Source organism: Perognathus longimembris, chromosome 1, assembly GCF_023159225.1.
Source record: "Perognathus longimembris pacificus isolate PPM17 chromosome 1, ASM2315922v1, whole genome shotgun sequence".
In the NCBI taxonomy this organism is placed as follows: Eukaryota; Metazoa; Chordata; class Mammalia; order Rodentia; family Heteromyidae; genus Perognathus; species Perognathus longimembris.
Window position 1 is genome coordinate 162343498 of NC_063161.1, and position 20921 is coordinate 162364418.

The 20921-nt window shown below is 61.4% G+C and overlaps 5 protein-coding genes across 11 annotated transcripts; 3 read left to right on the top strand and 2 right to left on the bottom strand.

Annotated features, from left to right (window-relative positions):
* Nucleotides 1-3742: 3742 nt before the first annotated feature.
* On the bottom strand, nucleotides 3743-5067 carry Tmem203 (transmembrane protein 203). Its single transcript, XM_048346794.1, has one exon. It carries the CDS (start codon nucleotides 4990-4992, stop codon nucleotides 4582-4584), a length of 411 nt encoding a protein of 136 aa, XP_048202751.1. The 5' UTR covers nucleotides 4993-5067; the 3' UTR covers nucleotides 3743-4581.
* Nucleotides 5036-13022, top strand: Ndor1 (NADPH dependent diflavin oxidoreductase 1). Of its 5 annotated transcripts, XM_048346673.1 has the most exons (15): nucleotides 5036-5044; nucleotides 5306-5442; nucleotides 5911-5988; nucleotides 8378-8475; nucleotides 9636-9734; nucleotides 9834-9935; nucleotides 10038-10247; nucleotides 10499-10620; nucleotides 10718-10938; nucleotides 11196-11303; nucleotides 11471-11585; nucleotides 11720-11866; nucleotides 11964-12082; nucleotides 12156-12250; nucleotides 12336-13022. In XM_048346673.1, the coding sequence occupies exons 2-15, from the start codon at nucleotides 5308-5310 to the stop codon at nucleotides 12478-12480; spliced, it is 1794 nt and encodes a 597-aa protein (XP_048202630.1). In that variant the 5' UTR covers nucleotides 5036-5044; nucleotides 5306-5307; the 3' UTR covers nucleotides 12481-13022. The 5 variants fall into 5 exon arrangements, with proteins under 5 accessions (XP_048202630.1, XP_048202619.1, XP_048202636.1 ...); XM_048346662.1 differs by lacking the exon at nucleotides 5036-5044 and having other exon boundaries at nucleotides 5235-5442; nucleotides 5960-5988; XM_048346679.1 differs by lacking the exon at nucleotides 5036-5044 and having other exon boundaries at nucleotides 5427-5442; nucleotides 8323-8475.
* Nucleotides 13023-13565: 543 nt separating this feature from the next.
* LOC125353472 (RING finger protein 223) lies at nucleotides 13566-14557 on the top strand. Its single transcript, XM_048349182.1, is given in 2 exon segments — nucleotides 13566-14225; nucleotides 14227-14557. Coding segments are annotated over 2 exon segments (927 nt in total). The 3' UTR covers nucleotides 14494-14557.
* A 1202-nt stretch (nucleotides 14558-15759) lies between these two features.
* On the bottom strand, nucleotides 15760-17174 carry Rnf208 (ring finger protein 208). The gene is made up of 2 exons (XM_048346756.1): nucleotides 17050-17174; nucleotides 15760-16820 (listed from the first exon to the last, which is right to left on the bottom strand). Exon 2 carries the CDS (start codon nucleotides 16763-16765, stop codon nucleotides 15968-15970), a length of 798 nt encoding a protein of 265 aa, XP_048202713.1. The 5' UTR covers nucleotides 16766-16820; nucleotides 17050-17174; the 3' UTR covers nucleotides 15760-15967.
* Cysrt1 (cysteine rich tail 1) lies at nucleotides 17165-20722 on the top strand. Of its 3 annotated transcripts, none has more exons than XM_048346768.1 (2): nucleotides 17165-17285; nucleotides 19982-20722. In XM_048346768.1, exons 1-2 carry the CDS (start codon nucleotides 17165-17167, stop codon nucleotides 20467-20469), a joined length of 609 nt encoding a protein of 202 aa, XP_048202725.1. In that variant the 3' UTR covers nucleotides 20470-20722. The 3 variants fall into 3 exon arrangements, with proteins under 3 accessions (XP_048202725.1, XP_048202733.1, XP_048202740.1); XM_048346776.1 differs by lacking the exon at nucleotides 17165-17285 and adding an exon at nucleotides 19326-19675 and having other exon boundaries at nucleotides 19959-20722; XM_048346783.1 differs by lacking the exon at nucleotides 17165-17285 and adding an exon at nucleotides 19326-19675.
* Nucleotides 20723-20921: the final 199 nt, after the last annotated feature.

A 20921-nucleotide genomic window follows, 5' to 3' on the forward strand; every position in this document is an offset into this window, starting at 1 on the left:
GGTCCCTGGCAAAGCGAGAGCGAAGGTGGGTCCCAAGAGCGGGCTCAGGCGCGGTGCGCGCTGCAGCCACACCTCAGCGACCCCCGGGTATAACTTCCCACCTCCAGGCTGGCTCCGTGCTGCCACACACGCTGCAGGCACTGGCCTCCTAGTGGACAGGATCTGAGAAATCCAGGGTTTCTTCCTCAGCCTCCAAAGTGCTGAGAGAGTTTACAGGCATGCCCCAACACCTCCATCTTATGCTTAGCAGGTCAACACTTAGATAGCCCAATTCCAAACTGTCAAAATAAAATGAAACACATGGAACACAAAATTAAAATAATTACAAGGAAAACCACTTCAAAGTTTAGCTTGAACTGGGTGCTGGTGGCTCATGCCTAGTCAGGAGGGTCATGGCTTAAGGCCAGCGGAAACAGAAAAGTCCATTTCCAAAATAGCCAGAAAAAAGCCAGGATGGAGGTGTGGCTCCAATGGCCGTAGGTCAGCCCCTGCAATCAAACCCTGATACCAAAAAAAAAAAAAAGCAACCTAAGCAAGTGATCTCAATTCAGTATCTCAAAGGTTTAGCTGACAGAATATCATCCCAGACAAAGGGGACAAAGTTAACTCCACTGGCCAAGCTGCTGAGCTGGAGCAGAGGTCAACACACCTGCTCACAACCAGCCAGCCAGCCAGCCACTTAAGGCTTTAGCCTAGTGTTTTCCAACAGGGACAGTTGTGTTGTGTGTGTGCCAATCCTGGGCCTCGAACTCAGGACCTGGACTCTGTCCCTAAGATTTTTTTTTTTTTTTTACTCCAGGCTAGCATTCTACTACTTGAGCCACACCTCCACCTCTGGCTCTTTTTGGGTGGTGTGTGTGGTGGTTAATTGGAGATAGTCTCATGGACTTTCCTGCCAGGGCTGGCTTTGAACCTCAGTCCACAGAGGTCAACGGTCTGAATAGCTAGGACTACAGGCTTAAGCCACTACACCCAGCTCAACCAGGAAAATTTTGTTCCCCAGAGCATTTGGCAATGATGAGATAAACTTTGTGTTGTAGTAAGTGAAGTGTGGAAGTGGCATCCAATGGGCTGAAGGAGTGTTCTGCTAATGACCTACATCAGGACAGTCCTTCCTACAGCTACAATAAAGACCCAGCCGAAAGAGCTGCTGAGATGGAGGGACCCTGCACTCTGCATGCCACGCTTGTATCACACATTCACCTTTATGTGGGTATGTGGGTGGGTGTGCAAATGTGCCAGTACCAGGTTTTAAACTCAAGGCCTTAAGTACTTATGTGGCTGTAGCTCATTGTTGCTGGTTAATTAGATATGGAGTCTCTCAGACTGTTCTGCCCAGGCTGGATACAAAATCCAATTCTTCAGGTCTCAGGCTCCTGAAGAGCTAGGATTACAGGCTTAAGCCACCCAGTGCCCAGCCCATTCACCTTTTGTTTTTGTTTTGGTGTTTTCAGCTCAAGGCCTCAGGCTTGGCAGGCAGGTGCTCTAACATCTCAGTCACACCTCCAGTCTCTTTGCTTCCATTATTTTTCAGGAAAAACTTTTTTTTTTTTTTTTTTTTGCTTTGGGCCAGCCTCGGATTACAATCTTCCTAGGACTTTTTTTTTTTTTTTTGCCAGTTCTGGAGCTTGAACTCAGGGCCCTGTCACTGTCTCTGACTTCTTTTTGCTCAAGGCTAGCACTCTACCACTTGAGCCACAGCGCCACTTCTGGCTTTTTCTGTTTATGTGGTGCTGAGGAATTGAACCTAGGGCTTCATGAATGCTAGGCAAGCACTCTACAGCTAAGCCACACTTCCAGCCCCGCTAAGACTTCTTTTGTAGCAAGGATACAAGCAAGTACCACCATGTCTTGCTTACTGAGATGGGGTCGCAATAACAGTTTGCCTAGGCTGGCCTTGAACCTTGATCTTCTCAATCTTCACCTACACTAGCTACTGTGGGTAGCTAAGATAAGAGGCTTGAGCCACTGTGCCAGCTAACCTTTGCTTTTTGTTGTTGTTGTTTATAACAGATATTTGAACTAGGCACCAGTGGCTCAAGCCTCTATAATCCTAAATGCTCTGGAGGCTGAGATCTAGGATCACAGTTTGAAGCCAAACTGGGCAGGGAAGTCCATAAGACTCTTATCTCCAATTAGCCACCAAAAAGTTAGAAGTGAGATGTGGCTCAAGTGACAGAGTGCTACCCTGCAGGAAAAATAAATAAAGCTCAAGGACAGAACCCAGCCCTGAGTTAAAGCTCCACGATGGGAAATAAATATAAATAACAGAACCATATTCAAGTGGCCCAGGCAGGAAGTGAGACCCTATCTCAGAAACAACCAGTATAACAACCAGTATAAGTGCCAGTGCCCTATGATTGTAATCCTAGCTACTCAAGAGGCTGAGATCAGAGTACCACAGTTCAAAGCCAACTCAGGCAGAAAAGTCTTCAAGACTTCATCTCCAAAATTACCAGCAAAAAGCTGGGCTGGAGGCATAGCTCAACTGGTAGAATATCTGCTGGGCAAGCAAGCTCAGTGAGCAAGAGGCTCTGAGTTCAAACCCTAGTTCCAGACAAAAACAAAATAATAATCAGTGCAAAAAAAGAGGCTGGAGGGCTGGGAATAGGGCCTAGTGGTAAAGTGCTTGCCTCATATACATGAAGCCCTGGGTTCGATTCCTCAGCACCACATATATTGAAAAAGCCAGAAGTGGCGCTGTGGCTCAAGTGGCAGAGTGCTAGCCTTGAGGGGGAAAAAAAAGCCAGAGACAGTGCTCAGGCCCTGAGTTCAAGCCCCAGGACTGGCAAAAAAGTGGCTGGAACCGTGGCTCAGCAGTAAAACACCTTCTTGGAAAGCATGAGACATTGAATTCAAACCCCAGTACCACCAACAACAAAAAAGAAAGTCACAACCATCCTTAGTTCATGGGTCATACCCATACAGGCCTCAGATGTTGGATGTGCTTGCGTAACTCCAGCACTTAGGAGGTTGAGGCATGACGACTGAAAATTTAAGACCAGCCTGGGCTTCATAATCAGACCCTGTCTTAACAAGCAAAACACAAAACAAACAAAAAGGGTGCCAAGGACTAGGGGCTCATGCCTGTAATACTAGCTACCCAGGAGGCTGAGATTTGAGGATCCCAGGTAAAGGCCAGCCCAGGCAGGAAAGTCCATGAGATTCTTATCTCCAAACAACACCAGAAAAAAAAAGTGGAGCCCAAAGTGGTAGAGCATTAGCCTTGAGCACAAAAGCTCAGGGACAGCACCCAGACCCTTAGTTCAAGCCCCACAACTGCCCCCCCCACCCTGAAAAAAAGGAGGGGGTGGGATTCAAGTGGTAGAGTGAAAGGGAGATCCTAGGATCAATTTCCAGGACTGCCAAAAGCAGAGAGCCAACAGACAAGCAAAAGGCTCCTCAGCCTAAAAAAAAAACAAAACACTAAATTACAGAAACAGGCCTCAGGCCATTGTCTGCCATTCCTATGCCTCAGAGGTCCCTAGCTCAGGCACACTGGAAAGAAGTCATGAAAAGTATCCAGGTCTCAACTGTAGCCTAGACCTTTGTCCCCTACCTGGGGGTGAGAGGGTAAAGCAAGTTACCACATCCTAAAGTAAGAAACAATACACTTTATGCTCTAGGCACATTTTCTGGTTGACCTACCACCTCAATTCTAAACCCAGTTCCTCCACAAAGCAGAGAGTACGTCAGTATTCACCTCATTCAAACTTTTGAGAAGCAGAGACATGACCAGTCATTTCAGGAAAACATTCTTATTTTATTTTCATCTCAGCAAATGGTCTCATTTGGCACCTAACTGGCCTCAAGCTAAAGACCTCAGGCCAACAAACCTGGGCTGTCCACAAGCTCCCATTTGTAGGTCTCCAGGCCCTTGTGCATCAAAGCACCTATTTCTGTCTCTAGTCTCTTAAGAGAAGCCTAAATTTGCTTATAAAGTGGTGGTAGAAGCTTGGGAAACTGCAGTCTACTGAGATAGGAAGCCAAGCAATGCCTGATACCAAAGCTATTTTCTCAGGTGGCAGATACCCAGGTAGGGTCCTTATTATAACCTATTCAGCTTCCTTCCGTCTCTCTCTGGGCCAGGATGAAGACAGAGCCATTCTCTTCCATGGCACAGTGGAGAAGATGGTAACTACTTCGGATATTCAGACCTCAACCATCTAAGAAAGTCTGGCCTGCGTGGATAGGCTGTAAGCCATTAGATCAGTGCTGCTGGCAAGACAAAAATCCCTGAGTCCAGGTTTATGACCTCCGCAAAGGAGTGCTTCCCCAAGACCTATAGAAAATGCTCAGAGCCCGTTAGGGGAGGTTGCCAATATGCGAGTTCCAATGTCAAGAGTTCAGGGCTGTTTTTCCTGGGACCCCTCTCAGGATCTCAGTTCAGGATTAACTACTCAAAAAGCATGAATAACAGGAAATAAGTCGCATGGATGGAGGCTGCTCCCGCTCCTCAGAAGTGACTGGCAGGGAGAGAAAAGTGATCGCTCAGCTGGGCAGTGAGGTACTGCCTTCAGATCAAGACCTCTCCTCCGGTGGGGCCCGAGGCGGCAGCCCTTCCCAGGCCCCGGAGAGAGGCTAGTTGACGCGGCAGGCACGGATCATGAGCAGCTGCAGGAGAATAAACACCGGAGACGTGATCAGGCCAAACCAGAGGTCTTGAGTCTGATCCACCAGCTTCTGGCACAACAGCATCTCGAAGACAAACTTGAGGCTAAGTACTGTGAGGACCCAGAAGAGGCGCAGCACGGCCAACCGCTTCTCGCCGTCCTGGAAGAGGCGCACGGACACGATCGTGGTGAAGTAGGTGCTGAGGCCATCCGCGGCGAAAAAGGGCACGAACACATTCCACCAGGAGAGGCCCGGGGCCAGGCCGTCCACTCGCAGCGCCAGCAGCACGGAGAACACCAGCAGCGCCAGCAGGTGGACGAAGATCTCGAAGGTGGCGAAGCCCAGCCACTGCACCAGCTCCCGCAGCGAGAAGAGCATCGCGCCGGCGGCGCGCGGGCCTCGGCCCGGCGGCGGACGCCCCGCTGCCCGGGTGCCCGCCGGGCGCCGGCTGCGGCCGCGGAGAGCGCGGGGCGGCCAGCGGCCCCGCTCGGCCTCGGCCCCGGCCCCGGCCTCGGCCCCGGCCCCGGCCCCGGCCCCGGCGCGCCGTCCACCCCGCGGCCCGGGCCAGGCACCCAGCACCGGAAGCCTGCGGGCGCCCGCCGCGCCGGAACGCCATTCCCCGCCGACGCGGCCCGATGGCGTCACTTCCGGCCGGCGGCGGAAGGCGGAAGGCGGCGGCGGCGCGCCCCAGCCATGTCGAGCCCGCAGCTCCTGGCGCTCTTCGGCAGCCAGACCGGCACGGCGCAGGACGTGGCGGAGAGGCTGGGCCGCGAGGCCCGGCGCCGCAGAGTGGACTGCCGCGTGCAGGCGCTGGACTCGTACGCGGTGGTAAGGCCGGGGGGGGGCCTGCGCTCGGAGACACACGCGCACGCACGCGCACCCGCACACACACGCGCACTCACGCACACGCACACACACACAGCCTCCGAGGTCACTAGGGTGCCACATAACGAGAGTGAGAATACCACCATGTTCTTTCCTCAGATGCGGACACTGGCTCAGATAGGTTAACCTGAGAGACACACGTGCAAAGAGATGTGGATGAACTAGAGTGGGAACCGGGCAGCCGCTTGGATTTGGGCTTGGGAAGTTAGAGCTTTTGCTGCCTCTGCCACCAGTGTGCGCATGCGCGCCCCCACGCCGGCCCCCTGGTCTGGCCGCGACCCCGGGTGCCTGGCTGACCTGGGGAAAGGAGCGGCTTGGCACGAGGGTGGAGTTGAAGAGCTGGGGGTGGGCCCGGTTTGGGAGGATGCAGCTCGCGCCAGCAGGAGGCCTTACACCTGTCTTTTTGTTGAGGCGAATCTCATTAGGGAGCCCCTGGTGATATTTGTGTGTGCGACTACAGGCCAAGGAGACCCGCCTGACAACATGAAGGTAAGGCTCTTGATGTGGCTCCCGCACCTGCACCCCACTTTCGTTGGGGAGTCCTAGACGCACAATAAATAGCTGCCTTTGAGTATGTTCTGCATGTTAGAAGTGGCTTTGAGAGGGTATCTTTGAGCTGGGAGCTGCGGTTAACTTCTTTAAGAAACTTTTCTCAGCCACCAAATAGCCTTGTTCTACATTTTGGCTATTTGTGTCTTTCCAGACTTATGTAGGAATCTGGTCTGAGTTTTGTGTGACTGACTCCCTTGGTTGTGCGACAGTCAGGGAACTTTATTCTTCAAAATACATATTATTTTTCTGGCACAGTTTAGTGACCAGCCATCAGCTCAGTAGCCACACTTGTGCCCTCACGCAGTTCCCACTAACAGAAACTCAAGTCGAACTTCTAGAAGGAAGGAGCATTGGTTGACACCTGAAGAGGAGTGGGGTCTAGACAGGGAAGAGGAGAAACCTGTGCAGAAAAGAACAGCCTTGCTTATGAAGAGTGGAAAGCAATTCAGAATGCTAGAAGGAAGTGAACAAAAAGCAGGCATCCAAGCTATTACAAAGAGCCTGGGCAGCTACAGTGAGACGGATGGGCTTGAGATGAAGGCCTTAGAAACTGTGTGGAGAGGCACAGTCACACTACATTCTAACAAGACCACCACCTGTTTGGAGGGCAGGGAGGCAAAACAGTAAGTCCAGGAGATACAAATACAGGTATGAGGTACAGGGGGTCTGATCTGGGATGGGAGCAGAATACAGAGCAAAGCAGACACATTCTAGAGAGGCCAAGAAGGCGGAATCGACAGGATGTGTGATCAGTGGGATCAATGGAATCAAACCAGTAGCTCACGCCTATAACCCAGCTACTCAGGATGCTGAAATCTGAGGTGCTTGATTCAAAGCCAGCCTGGGCGGGGCTGGGGATATGGCCTAGTGGCAAGAGTGCCTGCCTCATATACATGAGGCCCTGGGTTGGATTCCCCAGCACCACATATACAGAAAATGGCCAGAAGTGGTGCTGTGGCTCAAGTGGCAGAGTGCTAGCCTTGAGCAAAAAGAAGCCAGGGACAGTGCTCAGGCCCTGAGTCCAAGGCCCAGGACTGGCAAAAAACAAAACAAAACAAAGCCAGCCTGGGCTGACAAGTCCAAGAGGCTCTTACTTCTAATTAACCAGCAAAAGCTGGAAGTGGAAGTGTGGCTCAAATGGTAAAGAGTGAGCCTTGAGAAGAAGAAAAAAACAAAAAACAAAAAAACAACTAAGGGAGAGCAAGAGGCTCTGAGTTCCATCCCCAATACCAACACAAAAGTGTGGGGGGGGGGGTTGTTGTCTAGAAGATAACCCTTACCTCCTAGAAGACCACCACAATGTGGACTTGGAACTCTGGAGCCAAAACAGAAAGGGAGCGAACTCCTTAGAGCAAACTTGTAGAGACATGCAGGAGAAGGAGATGCAAGCAGGTCTTGAACTCCAGGATGGTCCTGAGACAGGAGTTGATGATGCAGAATACAGAGATGTGAGGAAGTCCCAGCCTCCCCTAGGACTTCTGTCCAGCATGGCCATGGCCAGACAGTGAGGAGAGTGCCCCTTCCCTAAGATTACCCTAGGGAAACAGGTTTTTATAAAATAGGTCCTGCCATCAAAGCTGCACAGAAACCAAACGAGACCTGTGATGTGTCTCTGGGATTGCTAGTGATGGTGAGGGAGAGAAGTTCCAGTGGCCTGTGACAAGCCAGATCGCGGGGAATCAGCCAGTGAGCGGAGAGGATCTTCTGAGAATGTCTGGGCAGTCACAACAAAGGGGTTTATATGATGGGAAGGATCTAGCATATTAAATACTAGAGGAGACGGAGCTGGCAGAAGACTGAAGAATGTAGAGCGAGGGCGCTGTGTGGAGGTCTGGATCTTGCCACTGTGGGGTTCTCAGACAGGGAGGTACCACATGAAGGTGGATGAAGGGAAACAGAGGTTAGAACAGAGCGGTAGCAATGGGAAAGTGTGGGGCTGAGTAAGGGAGAGAGAACAGGTACTTCCACAAGTGGCTCACCTCTATAATCCTAGGTGCTTAGAAAGCTGAGATGCTGAGATCTGAGGTCAGGCAGAAAAACCTCAGACTTTTATCTCCAAGTAACTAGTAAAACTGGTGGGCTAGAGGTGTGGCTCAGTGCTAGGACATCAGCCGTGAGTGAAAAACCTAAGCAAGAGTTCAAGTCCCAATACTAGCACAGGTGTATGGGGGGAGGGGGCATTATTTTTGTCAGACAGTTCTGTCCTGTCTGCTTCCCACTTGGTCCTCTCCCTCTCCCTCTCCCAAGACCCTCCCTCCATTCCTGCCACAGATATCATAGTGCCAGCCTGAGCTGGGAGACCTGATTTAGTTTACTGTGGCCGCAGAACTTCTGGAGGTTCATATTCCGGAAGAACCTGCCATCAACCTCCCTCTGTCAGATGGACTTTGCTGTTCTTGGCCTCGGGGACTCTTCATATGCCAAGTAAGTAGGGGGCAGGTGGGCATGCTGGCCCAATACTTGGCCAGACAGAGACAGTTCTCAGGGTCAATTTGTGGGCTCCATGGGCCAGGTGCTGGTGGGTCATACCCACAATCCTAGCTACCCAGAAGGCTGATATCTGAGGATTTCAGTCCAAAGCCAGCCTGGCAGGAAAGTCCCTAAGACTTACCTCCAGTTAACCACCAAAACTCTGGAAGTGGAGCTGTGACTCAAGTGGTAGAGCACCAGCCTTGAATAAAAAAGCCAACTGAGAGTACAAGAACCTGAGTTTATGCTCCAGTATTGGCACATTAAAAAACAACAACAAAAACCAGTCTCCCGTGAACCTTCTGGTCCTCACAATATCACAATAGAGGAAGACAAGATTGGGGAGGGGGCAAGGTGGCAGAATGCCACAAGAGAACCCAGAGCAGGGCAAGGCTCCAGCCAGCTGCACCTGATCCCAACACAAGACAAATGTCAGATCGGCCTGAGGCTATCCCCTGCCCAGGTACAACTGTGAGATGTTTACAACTTGAAAGGAGAGATGTTCTCTCCTACCTATCCTAGACGCCATTCCTGGCAGGGACACGCTGCTGCTCAGGGTTTTCATGATAAAAAGGCAGGTCCCTAAGAAAGTAGTGCACCTCTGCATCATTCCTGGGGAGATAATGAGGGACTTGTGTCCAAAGACGTCACCTGTCCAAGGGGGCCCATGGCCACTCAGCACTGGGCCCCTTTCCAGTGCCCCTCAAACTATGTCCGCCATCTTGAGCGCTTTAGATAGAGATAGCAGAAGGCGGGAAATAGATGGTCGCATGACTTCAGTCCACCGGGCTGTGTGCACACAATTCTGGGGGGTGGGAGGGGTCCTGGCTGCCAGCAGTCTCTGCAGGGGGCGCTGTTTCAAGACCAGGGAGAAGGGAATCGCCCAGGACACCACCTCACCCAAGTCCTGAAGGGCAGTCAGCTCCAGCCCCTGCTAGGGGATGGGCATTGGTAGAGGAACGGGGACACGTGTGGGTTTCCGCGCAGCCTCCCTCCCTGCCGTCTGGGAACTTGGTGCTTGTCCCCCGCTGTGTCCCCCAGAGTGTGGTGGAGGACCCCTGGGGAGACGAGGCTGCCCCGCCTGCCTCACCTGGGCTCTGCCTCTGTCCCTACAGGTTCAACTTTGTGGCCAAGAAGCTGCACCGCCGACTGCTGCAGCTAGGGGGCAGCCCCCTCCTGCCTGTGTGCCTGGGTGATGACCAGCACGAGCTGGGGTGCGTACAGGCACCGGTGCCCCTCCCTGGCACCCTCTCCTTAGCTGTTACTAGCAGAGGAGCAGTTCCATACTCATCCAGGGCCTGTGCTCTCCCCAGACCTGATGCGGCCATCGACCCCTGGCTGGGAGACCTGTGGGAAAAGGTGTTGGGGCTGTATCCGGTGCCCCGCCACCTGGCCATGATCCCCCCTGGAGTACCGTGAGTGCGAGGCTGGGGTCAGTGCCAAACGTAGGGGCTGCTCCCCGATCCCCTCTCAAGGACAGGAGGAGGCCCACACCTGACCTCCGCGCCTCTCCACAGCTTGCCTTCCAAGTTCATTTTCCAGTTCCTCCGAGAGTCCCCCAGCAGAAGCTCCCAGGAGCTGCTCGTCACCAGCCCAGACCCTCAGGACCCCCCGTCAGAGTCGCAGCCCTTCCTGGCACCCATGGTTGCTAACCAGAGGGTCACTGGCCCCTCACACTTCCAGGATGTTCGGCTGATCGAGTTTGATATCACAGGCTCCCGCATCAGGTGAGGGAGCATAGCACAGCTTCTGTCCCGCGGGTGGGTGGGGTGGAGTGAGAGCAGGGGATAGGCAGTGCACCTGGGGTTGAGCAGAATCCACCAAAGCTGGGGGCGGTGAGGGGCCTCTGGGTTTGAGGATTACTACCCCCCCCCCCCGCGGACATCAACCTTCTTCCTCTGTCGTCGGCTCGCCAGTCCCGGACTGTACCCCCCTCCCCCCAGTCCCACCCCAGCCCACAATCCTGGGCTTTCCACAGCTTTTCTGCTGGTGATGTGGTGCTGATCCAGCCCTCAAACTCGGCTGCTCACGTTCAGCAGTTCTGCCAGGTGCTGGGCCTGGACCCCAGCCAGAGCTTTGTGCTGCAGCCTCGGGAGCCAGGTGAGCGGGGGCCAGGCCGGCCCTCAGGGTGGTGCTGGGTCTACCCCCACATCCCCCCGACGTCTCTGCCTACCGGACCCTCCGCTTGCCCCTGCAGGCACCCCCTGCCCACCAGGACTGCCCCGGCCCTGTTCAGTGCAGCACCTTGTCTCCCACTACCTGGACATTGCCAGTGTGCCTCGCCGGTCCTTCTTTGAGCTCCTGGCCTGCCTCTCCCCACATGGGCTGGAGCGGGAGAAACTTCTGGAGTTCAGTTCTGCCCAAGGCCAGGAGGAGCTCTGCGAGTATTGCAGCAGGCCCCGCAGGACCATCCTGGAGGTGAGCTACAAAGCAGGCAGGCAGGCGCAGGACCCTGACCCACGGTGTGCCACGTGGCAGGTACGCACACACGGCACCCTGAGCCACGGCGTGCCACGTGGCAGGTACGCACACACGGCACCCTGAGCCACGGCGTGCCACGTAGCAGGTACGCACACACGGCACCCTGAGCCACGGCGTGCCACGTGACAGGCAGGTCATGCAAGGCCCTGAGCCACGGCGTGCTGCATTCACACACACTCGCCCCTTCTGCCCAGGTGCTCTGTGACTTCCCTCACACTGCGGGCGCCATCCCCCTGGAGTACCTGTTGGACCTCATCCCACAGATCCGGCCACGGGCCTTCTCCATTGCCTCCTCCCTGCTGGTGAGGGCGCTGGGGGCGGATGAGGATAGACCGTGGGAAAGTGGGTGTGTACAGGCAGGGCCCTCCCTCTGAGCAGGAGCAGTCTGGCCATCGAAGGCTATCTGCCGCGGGTGGGGGGGGGGCGGGCAGCAGTGGCCGCGAAAGGCAGGGCACTCACCTTCCCCCAGGTTCATCCCATGAGGTTGCAGATTCTCGTGGCCGTGGTACAGTACCAGACTCGCCTCAAAGAGCCCCGCCGGGGCCTCTGCTCCTCCTGGCTGGCGTCCCTGGACCCCGCGCAAGGTGACTCCTGCTTCCGAGAGGGCCGTCCTGGAACCACCCACACAGAATGGGGTTTCATCCCAAGGTTCCCACCCTTCCCCACACCCCTGCCGGAGCCTCCTCGGGCCCCTTCACGACATCTGCCCCTGCTGCAGGACCTGTCCGGGTGCCCCTGTGGGTGCGGCCTGGGGGCCTGGCCTTCCCAGAGGAGCCAGAGACACCTGTGATCATGGTGGGGCCCGGCACGGGCGTGGCCGCGTTCCGAGCGGCCATCCAGGAGCGGGTGGCCCGAGGCTGGACTGGTGAGGACAGGGGTCCTGGGGCAGGGGTGCTGCTGGGGCTGCCCTGGCCAAGCCCCAGAGGGCGGCATCCAGACCGGAGGCCACACTGCATCCCCAGGAAACTTCTTGTTCTTCGGCTGCCGCCATCGAGACCAAGACTTCTACTGGGAGGCCGAGTGGCGGGAGCTGGAGGAGAGGGGCTGCCTGACGGTGGTCACTGCCTTCTCCAGGGAACAGGTGCGTGCGTGTGCTCGGGGCCCCGGGCAGGACCGCGAGGGGAAAGCCCTAACTCAGCCGCTGCCCCCCACAGGACCGGAAGGTTTACGTGCAGCACCGGCTCCGGGAGCTGGGCCCACTCATCTGGGAGCTGCTGGACCGCCACGGAGCCTACTTCTACCTCACAGGGTGAGCCAGGTCTAGTGTGGCACGGGCCGGGCCCAGCACACTGGTGTCCAGGCACGGCTGAGCTCTCTGCAACCTGCCCCTCTAGCAACGCTAAGCGCATCCCAGTGGACATCACGGAAGCCCTGACATCCATCTTCCAGGAGCATGGTGGGCTCTCTGAATCTGACGCAGCCACCTACCTTGCCAGGCTCCAGCGGACGCTGCACTTCCAGACGGAGACCTGGGCCTGAGGACCCCTGCCAGCCCTAAGGCTTCCCTGGGGACCGCGTCAGGGTTCTAAAGGAAGCCTCTGGCAGGTGGCCGTCATCCCCCTCGGGCCCTGTCTGATTCCAGATCCGTCATCAGACCCAGGGTGTGGCTGTAGGCCCCACCAGAGGACACTCCCTGCAATAGCTGGAGTCCGAGGGGACTTGGGGTCCCACAGCCCTGACCCCACTGTGGCCTACACCTCGGTTTGCCCTTTAGTCCACCTTGCCCTGCCCCACTGTGTGTGTGCGTGCGTGCGTGTGTGTGTGTGTGTCCCGACCTTCCATCCTGGTCACGGGGGTCTGGACGTTGGGTTCTGTGCAGGCCGCACCGCCTCCCTCTGCCCCGGGGATTCTCCAGCTACTACTTCAGCAGGCAGGGACCGGGATGTTCCTTCACCTCAGCACCCTCAGGGCTCAGCCTGGTGGGAGGCCGCTAGAAGTCCAGCTTCCTGAACACCAGGAAGAGGCGGAGCCAAGCCCTTCCCCTGATCCCAGACGCCTCAGTAAACATGGTCTCTAGGCACGACTCTTTGCTTTTCCTGATGAGCTCTTCTTAGTGCTGGGCAGGGGAAGGAGGGGGGGGATGACTCCCACACCTGGTACACACAGGTGGGCACCTCTGCTGTACCATTTCCAGCTGCCTTTGCCTGAGCTCTGCTGCACTTGTCCAACCCTAACACCTTGGCCCACTGGAACTAGCTTAATCTTGAAAACAGCTCAGCGGAGCCCCAGGCAGAGTGCAGCCAGAGAGGGGCGCTCGCCCGCGGGAAGGTCCTGGCCAGGGGCTGGGGCCGGCCGTCCTGTTCCTGTGGAGGGGGCGTGGTGTCCCTGGCCCCACCCCTGGGCAGGGCCTCTGCCTCATCTACCAGCGGAAACCCTGTTGGAGGAGTCTGGCAGGTCATTTGTTGATCGGCAGGGTTGAGGAGCGGCCCTCTGGTCAGTTGTCCACACCAGGATTTTACGTGACCACAGTCAGACTCCCCCTAGATCCTGCTGGGGACGCCACGGCGCAAACCAGGAGACAGAGGCTCTGGGCAAGCGCTGGCAAGCCACCTGCCAGGGCCCAGATGAAGTTTGCTTCCAGTGGGGCCAGGGCGTCCGGAGGAGCAGCTGGAGGTCAGTGCTCCAGCGAGCGGTGGGTGGAGCCTGCACGCGGCCCGGCCCCCGGGGGCCACCCTCACCCTCACACTCCCAGCCACCCCCCCGAGCCCCCCGATTTCGGCACTGGGGGTCTCACCGTGTGCCCTGGCTCTGCACCTGGCAGCCCTCCGTGGGCCTCTCCGAGCCCCACGTGCCTGGACCCACTGTGCCGCCTTACGGCAAGTGCAGGGGATGACCTTGGGGCTCCCCGGGGCTCCGGGACTCCAGACAGCGAGCCTCTGCTGGGGGACAAAGATGAGGGTGGCGCTGGGTCCCCGACGGCCTCGGAGGAGCCGGATGAAGAGGAGGACCCTGGGGCGGGGGAGTGCCCCATCTGCACCGAGTCCTACGGGCCCAGGGAGCGCCAGCGGGCACGGCTCCACTGCGGCCATGGCTTATGCACGGGCTGCCTGCACCGGCTGCTGGGCGCGGCTCCCGGGGCTCACCTGGGCCGCGTGTGCTGCCCTCTGTGCCGACAGAAGACACCCATGCTGGAGTGGGAGATCTGCCGCCTGCAGGAGGAGCTGCTTCAGGCTGATGGGCCTCAGCCTCCACCACCCCCTCCCGCCTCCCCCCCCCCCTCCCCGGGGCCCGGGGCCCTGGGCCGCCCTAGAGCAGCGCTACCGCCTGCGCTTCCTGGCCGGGCCTGTGGGTGGCCGCGGATGCCTGCCCCTTCTGCCCTGCCCGCCCCGCCTGGGCACCTGGCTGTGGGCGCTGCGGGAGCGTGGGCCCTGTGCCCGCCGCCTGGCACTGCTGGGCCTGCTGGCACTGGAGTTGTTGGGGCTGCTGCTCCTCTTCACGCCGCTCGTGCTGCTGGGGGTGCTCTTCGTGCTCTTAGACCGCGCGGCCCGCTGAGTGAAGCCCACAGTGGCCCTGGAAGCCGGGCGCCTGCTGGCCAGGCCGAAAGGCCCAAGCTCAAACCCAGCCTGCCGTCTCCGAACCTAAAACCGGGGCTCGGGAGCCTGACCCAGCCAAGCCCAAGGACACGGGCTGAGAAAGGCCACGGGCAGACACGGGGCCACACCTCCCCCTTCTGAGGCACACTCCAGCTGTGGGTCTGTTCCCTGGAGAGGGCGGGCTGCAGGGCCCGCCACCCTGTATTGCAGACACCCAAACTGGCACGTCCCTGAAGGCCTAGACAGCCGGCAGGAGGTGCCTTCGCTGCACATGCTCAGCCTGCACACGTCCCTCTGGACTCCTCACCCCACCTGGGCCGGGACCAAGGGGGTCAGCCCACAGCGCCGGGCCTCTGCTGCAAGGGCCTCCCCAGGCAGGCCCTGGGAGTCCCAGCCCTGTCCCAACCGCCTGGACAACTGTATACCACTGAGCCTGGGACCCCATCTGAAGGACAGAGAAAGGTGGAACCCACCTAACAGCTTCTTTTTTGTCAGTCAGGGGGCTTGAATTCAGGTCTGGGCGCTGCCCCTGAGCTTTTTTGCTCAAGGCTAGCGCTGTACCACTTGGAACCACAGCTCTACTTCTGGTTTTCTGGTGGCTCACTGGAGCTAAAGTGTCTCACGGGCTTTCCTACCTGGGCGAACCACAATCCTCAGATCCGAGTGGCTAGGATCACAGGCGTGAGCCTACCAGCCTTTCGGTGATGGGTATAGGAGTTGGGGAGCTGCGTGCCGAGTGCTGTGCCAAGCACGAGTCGTGGCTTGCAATAAACAGTGTCAATCCATGGTTAGTGACTGTCCTCACTGAGACCGCCGCTGCCTCACCCGGGCAGTCTCCGCCACATCTGTCTGCAAAAGTGCTGCCCCCGAGGGCCTTGTACCCCTGCCCTCTCAGCCACCTGCAAAACGCTGCTCAGACTGCCCCAGGGGCATCCTCATGCCTCCCTGGGAGGCCCCTAGGGGTACTCAGGACCAGGCGGGCCTGGAGAACACCAGCTGGGTGCCCTCATGCGGTGCAGCCGCCACCCCCCCAGGCCATCTTCCCAGCCAGGCTGGCTCTGCACACACTAGCAGCCCTGGAACTTGCCAACCCCAGGTCTCCTGAGTGGCGAGGTCTGCCCAGCTTGCCCACGACGGGCAGAGCTGTGCCTCCCCTTGGTGGCTCCAGGCTTGACCCTGTCTGGACTGTAGTCCCGGGCACCCACCCTAGGCCTATGCCACGGCACAGCCCACAGGAGCAAGCTTCAGTCCAGGTCACGGGTGCAAACTTTGGCAAAGAGTTTTAATGGCAGAGTTGGTTGCAGCGACAGTGCCACGCAGGGTAGGGCCAGAAGCCACGGTGGGAGAGGGAGGGTCAGTGGGCAACGGGGCATGGCTGGGTCCCTGAAGAAGCATCGAGCGAGGGCCGGTGGTCGGTAGCGGGCAGGTGGATGCTACATGATGGAGCAGGCGGACAGCGGGTTCCGCACATGGCAGGTGCACGCAGCCCCGCAGTACTGCCGGAAGGTCTGGTAGCAGCTGCCCTCGGGCTCTCCCCCCCACTGGCCTCCGGAGGGGCCGGTCAGTGCTTCGGGTGGCAGGCGGCTCAAGATGGATGTGTTGACGGCCAGTGCAGCCAGTCCATAGTCAGTGAAGAGTACAGTCTCCCGCCGGCAGGTGGGACAGGAGATGAACTTGTACTTGGGGCAAGATTCGTAGAGGATCTGCAGGCACTGCTCACACACAGAGTGCAGGCAGGACAGCACGCGAGGTCGCCGCTGGGTGACGTTGTACGTGTGCCCGCAGGTGGGGCACTCCAGGGGCTCGCCGGCCCCCGCCGCCCCCGGTGAAGGCGCGGCCGAGGCGGCAGGGCCAGGCCGGATCACGTACTGGTTCACAATGACCTCGTCTGCCGGCGCCCCTCGGGGAAAGCCCAGCTCCGAGCTACCTTTGCGCGGCCCCCGTGGCATGGGTGGAGTGTGAGGCACCCCTTCCAAGGCAGGCATGTCTCCCCCACAGGCCTGGTTGACAATGATCTCCGTGTCTGAGGGCCAGGCTCGCTTGGGGGCCAGGGTGGGAGTGGGCCGGGGCGCAGGTGGGAAGCAAGGGGCGGCCGCGGGGAGCTCAGGGAACTTCTCGGGGTGGACGATCTTCATGGCCTCCATCTTGAGGATGACATGGGGGCCCTTCAGGCAGGACATGAGGAGGCCCGGCCAGCCACTGCCCACCTCGGGCCCAGGGTCAGCCGGCATTCGGCTGTCTCCAGTCAGACTGGACGGTCTTGCAGGTGGAGGTGCTGGGTGGGGCCTGGGGGGGAGAGAGGGGGCAGCATCCTGGTCCTGCCAGGCCTGGTGGGGCCCCCGGCTGCCCCGTGGGCTGCTCGGGGCGGCCGGTGGCGGCTGGGGGGGCGGCCCCCTCCCCAGTGGCCACGGTGACTTCTCCGATCCAGCCTTGGGAGGAGGGGGAAGGGGCGGGAGAGGCGGGGGCAGGCGCGGGCACGGGGGTGTGGGAGGCGGTCCGGGGCTGGGGCTCTCACCCAGGGTCTCTATCGGCTGAGGCCGGCGAGGGGGCGTGGAGGGGCTTCCTCCGGCCGCCGAGGTCAGCAGCCCCGGGGCCGGGGCATCTGGACAGGCAGGGGCTAGGTGGGCCCCATGGCTCCAGGACAGGGCGCCCAGGGAAGGCAGCTAGCCCGAGCCCTGGCCGCAGGGGGAGGCGGGCTGCGGGCTCCGCGGCCGCGGCAGAGGAGAGGCCTACACCAGGCCCGAGCTGCAGGTGAGAGACGGCGTGAGGGCCGCGCCCGGCCCGCCCGCGCCCCCGCGCGCCCGCCCGCGCCCCCGCCCGCGCCCCGCACAAAGGGCCGGCCGACCTCTGACCCCGACCTCCGCGCGGGCCGCGCGCCTCCCCGGGCCCGCCCGCGGCCGCCCCCGCCCTTCCCCGCCCTTCCCCGCTCACCTGCCCCAGCCTGGCGGCCCCGGCCCGCCGCCGCAGAGGCGGCCGTCTCCGAGGCAGGCCCGGACGCGGCGCTGGCGCCTGGGCCCGGCGGCTCCGGCGGCGACCTCGGGCGAGGGCGAGCGCGGGCGGCTCCCCGGGGCGCGGGCGCGAGTGCGGGGCGCGGGGCGCGGGGCGCGGGGCGCGGGGCGCGGGGCTCGGCGCGGCGGCGGCGGCGGCGGCAGGTGCGTGCGGAGCGTGGCGCGCTCTGCGGCGGAGGCACGGGGACCGCAGTGCGCGCGGCGCCCGCCCGCGCCCGCAGCGCCACCCCCCGTCTGGGGACCCGCGCGGGGTCCGTGGGGCGGGGCCAGCCTCGGCCGCCCCGGGATCCGCTCCGGCGCGGGCGCCCGCCGGGGGGGCGCCCTCCCCGAGGGCTGGGTCGGGACCCCGCGCCGCCCCCCCCCGTGCCCCCTCCCTCCTGTCTGACGCCGAGTCCCGGCCGAACCCCCAGCTCTGCGAGGGAGGTGACCCGGGACGGGGGCCCGAATAAAGAGGGGTGCCGGCGCTCCCCCTTGGACCCCCCGGCCGGCGCCCCGGGCGGGAATGCCGGGTCCTCCCGCTCGCGGCGCGCCCACACGGGGCCCAGAATTAGCAGGCTCGGAGAGGCCAGGGTCGACGCGGAGGGCCCCGCCGGGACCTAGCAGCTACCCGCGGAGTGGAGTGGGCCCCCGGGGGGCGCGGAGGGGCGCGCCGAGGGGGCAGCGCACGCCGAGGGCTCGAGGCCCGCCCGGGCGGGGTGGGCGGGGCGGGCGGGGCGGCCCTCCCGGCACCCCGGCGGTCGGGTCGGCACGTGCACCCGGGTCACACGGTGGTGTGCCAACCTGGCCCCACCCCTCAGAGGCCCCATTCCTTTCGGCTTCCTCCTCCACCCCGGCCTGGCCGGCCCGGCCCCGAGGGGCAGGGAGAGCTCGCTCGGGGCAGCTGCGAGGCCGTGGGCCCGGGTGTGGGCAGCTCCGGGGAGCCGCCCCGCGCCCCGCCGTCTCTGCGGCCAGCACGGGGCTCCGGGCGCGACCCCGACAGTCCCGGCCCCCGGAGGCCCGGGCCGCGGGGACGCGCTGCCGCGCACGACACCCGAGGTCAGGCCTCAGGGTCCGTGGGGCTCCAGGCCCACACCTGGGCTGGCCCGGCACGAGGGGCGGCGGAGGAGGGCCTGGAGCTGGCCTTCCGGGCGGCGCCCCACCGCCCCGGGGCCCCCGGCGCCGCGCGAGGCACCTGCCCGCCGGCCCCGCCCCCTGCCCGGGGCCCCGCCCCCTGCCCGGGCCCCGCCCCTCCGCTCGGGGCCGCGCGGCCCAAGCCGTGGATCCGAGCCGGGTCTTTGGGGAATCCCCGGAGCGCGGAGGCTTCTGGGGAACCAAGTCTCCTCCGGCCGCCCGGGCCGGGGTGGCGCATGCGCCGGCCTGGGCCTCTCCGTGGGGGCGGGGCCGGAGCGGACGGGGCGCCCGGCGCCTGCGCAGAGCGTCCCTCCGCTCCCGGAGTTCCGGGTCCCCGACCTGGGTCGCCCCGCGTGCTGAGCCGCCGGCGCCGGTGTCTGGGCCGGTCTGCCCGGCCCCGCCCCGGCCGCTCGGTCACCCCGGCCTTCGGGCCACGTCCGGTTTGGTCCCGCTCGCCGACCGCACGGCCCGCGGACGCGGGGAGCCCGAGCCGCGGGATGGGGGTGCCGGGCCCGAGAGGGGGGGAGTCGGCCCCCGGCCCACCGAGGGAAAGAAGTCATCTGAGGACCGAGCTACGGACGCCCCTGGGTCTGCGTCCGGGGCCGCCCGCCCCGGCGGGCCCCGCGCACCCTCGGAGGGGGCGGGGTGCCCCCGGGCCCGAGCTCTCCCGGAGCCGGGACCCCAGTCACCCACAGGCCCGGGGATCCGCGGTCTGACCCGTGACCCGGGCCGCCTCCCGGGTGGGTCCGCGGCGTGCTTCGGATGCGTCGCGGCTGAGTCACCCCGGGTTGGCCAGGGCCCCTCAGAGCCCCGAGCCTGGTCCCCACCCCTCTGAGGCAGGGGGCGTGCTGCTGTGCTCCAGTTGCTGGGGCCTCTTGGGATCTCTGGAACCCCATCTTTTAGCTCCACCCCAGAGCCCCACCTCCTCCTTAGGAGGGAAAAGGCGGCTGCCAGGCACAGGCACTGGGACCCGAGCTGGAGCACTGGGAAGACAGGTTGCTACTCCTGCTGGCGCCACCGCAGGTGAGTCCTGACCGCAGGGACCGGCCTGAGCTTAGGGAGACCCCAGGCCACCTTCGCTGCCCCGGACCAGCTCAGCTGTGTCCCCCCCACCTCGTTCCCAGCCTTAGCCCAGGGCCAGCAGAGTGCCAGGACACTTGGCAGCTGGCACCAGGGCCAGCCCCTCGGGTCCGGGACTTGAGCCTTCCGCTCGGGACTGGCGTCTCCACACGCAAGGCCACCGTGCCTGGGAGGTGCCGCTGGACAAGGCAGGCATCTTCTAGAGAGGTTCTTTCTTGGCTCTCAGGTGGCACTCTCCCTTCCCTCCAGTCCCGACCTGCTCCTCTGCCCACACCTGCAGCTGGATCATGGACCCCCACGAGATGGTCGTCAAGAACCCTTACACACATATCAGCATCCCCCGGGCTCAGCTGCGGCCTGACCTGGGGCAGCAGTTACAGGAGGCCCCTTCCTCGTCATCCTCTGAGACGCAGCCTCTGCCCACCGGGGCCTGTGCCCCAGAACCGGCCCGCCTCCTGCAGCCCACTGAGGCTCCAGAGCCGAAAGGGGCCAAGGGGGCCAAAGGAGCCAAAGGGGCCAAGGGAGCTGCCCCTGACCAGAGTCAGCTGGCCCCCCGGCACCAGCCCTGCAACCCCTACGGCAGTGGCCAGCGCCCGTCAGGACTGACCTACGCCGGCACGCCACCCGTGGGGCGCGGTGACGACATCGCCCATCACTGCTGCTGCTGCCCTTGCTGTTCCTGCTGCCACTGCCCAAGATTCTGCCGCTGCCACAGCTGCTGCTGTGTCGTCTCCTAGCCTGCCCCCTCGTCCGGGACCCAGGCCTCTGCTCGGGGGCCACGGTGTGCGGCGCGTTAGGAGCAGACGTGGCCGCGGGCGCCCTCACTTCCTGACTTCCTGGCCTGGATGGGGGCCTCTGCGCAGTGGGGAGGCTGGAGCTCAGCTGGGGGCCCTTGGACCACAGTCCCCCGGCACTGTCCATGGTAGTGGCCACGGGGACACCCTTGAGCACATCCTGCAAGGCCTAGGCAATAAAGCTGGGTGAGCTTTGTGCCAGTGACTTCTTTGCGGGTGGCCCCTCTGGGAGGGGGTCCCGGGCTGAACAACATCACCTGCCCTACACACACACACACACACACACACACACACACACACCTCCAACAAGCTCCCTGCTGCTGGGAGATCTTCCAGTAAAGGGAAAGCCACTGCTTGTGATCGCCACATTGGCTGACACTGCTCTTCAGGTCTCA

What these genes read in the sequence shown, in the direction of transcription:
- Cysrt1 (XM_048346768.1), top strand. Translation starts at nt 17,165, where the DNA reads ATGGCTCCAGGACAGGGCGCCCAGGGAAGGCAGCTAGCCCGAGCCCTG. An exon ending in ACACCAGGCCCGAGCTGCAG is followed by an intron (nt 17,286 to 19,981) that starts GTGAGAGACGGC and finishes CCTTCCCTCCAG; the next exon opens with TCCCGACCTGCTCCTCTGCC.
- Tmem203 (XM_048346794.1), bottom strand. Translation starts at nt 4,992, where the DNA reads ATGCTCTTCTCGCTGCGGGAGCTGGTGCAGTGGCTGGGCTTCGCCACC.
- Rnf208 (XM_048346756.1), bottom strand. Translation starts at nt 16,765, where the DNA reads ATGCCGGCTGACCCTGGGCCCGAGGTGGGCAGTGGCTGGCCGGGCCTC.
- Ndor1 (XM_048346651.1), top strand. Translation starts at nt 5,740, where the DNA reads ATGCGCGCCCCCACGCCGGCCCCCTGGTCTGGCCGCGACCCCGGGTGC. An exon ending in ACCCGCCTGACAACATGAAG is followed by an intron (nt 5,989 to 8,377) that starts GTAAGGCTCTTG and finishes CTGTGGCCGCAG; the next exon opens with AACTTCTGGAGGTTCATATT. An exon ending in CCATTGCCTCCTCCCTGCTG is followed by an intron (nt 11,304 to 11,470) that starts GTGAGGGCGCTG and finishes ACCTTCCCCCAG; the next exon opens with GTTCATCCCATGAGGTTGCA.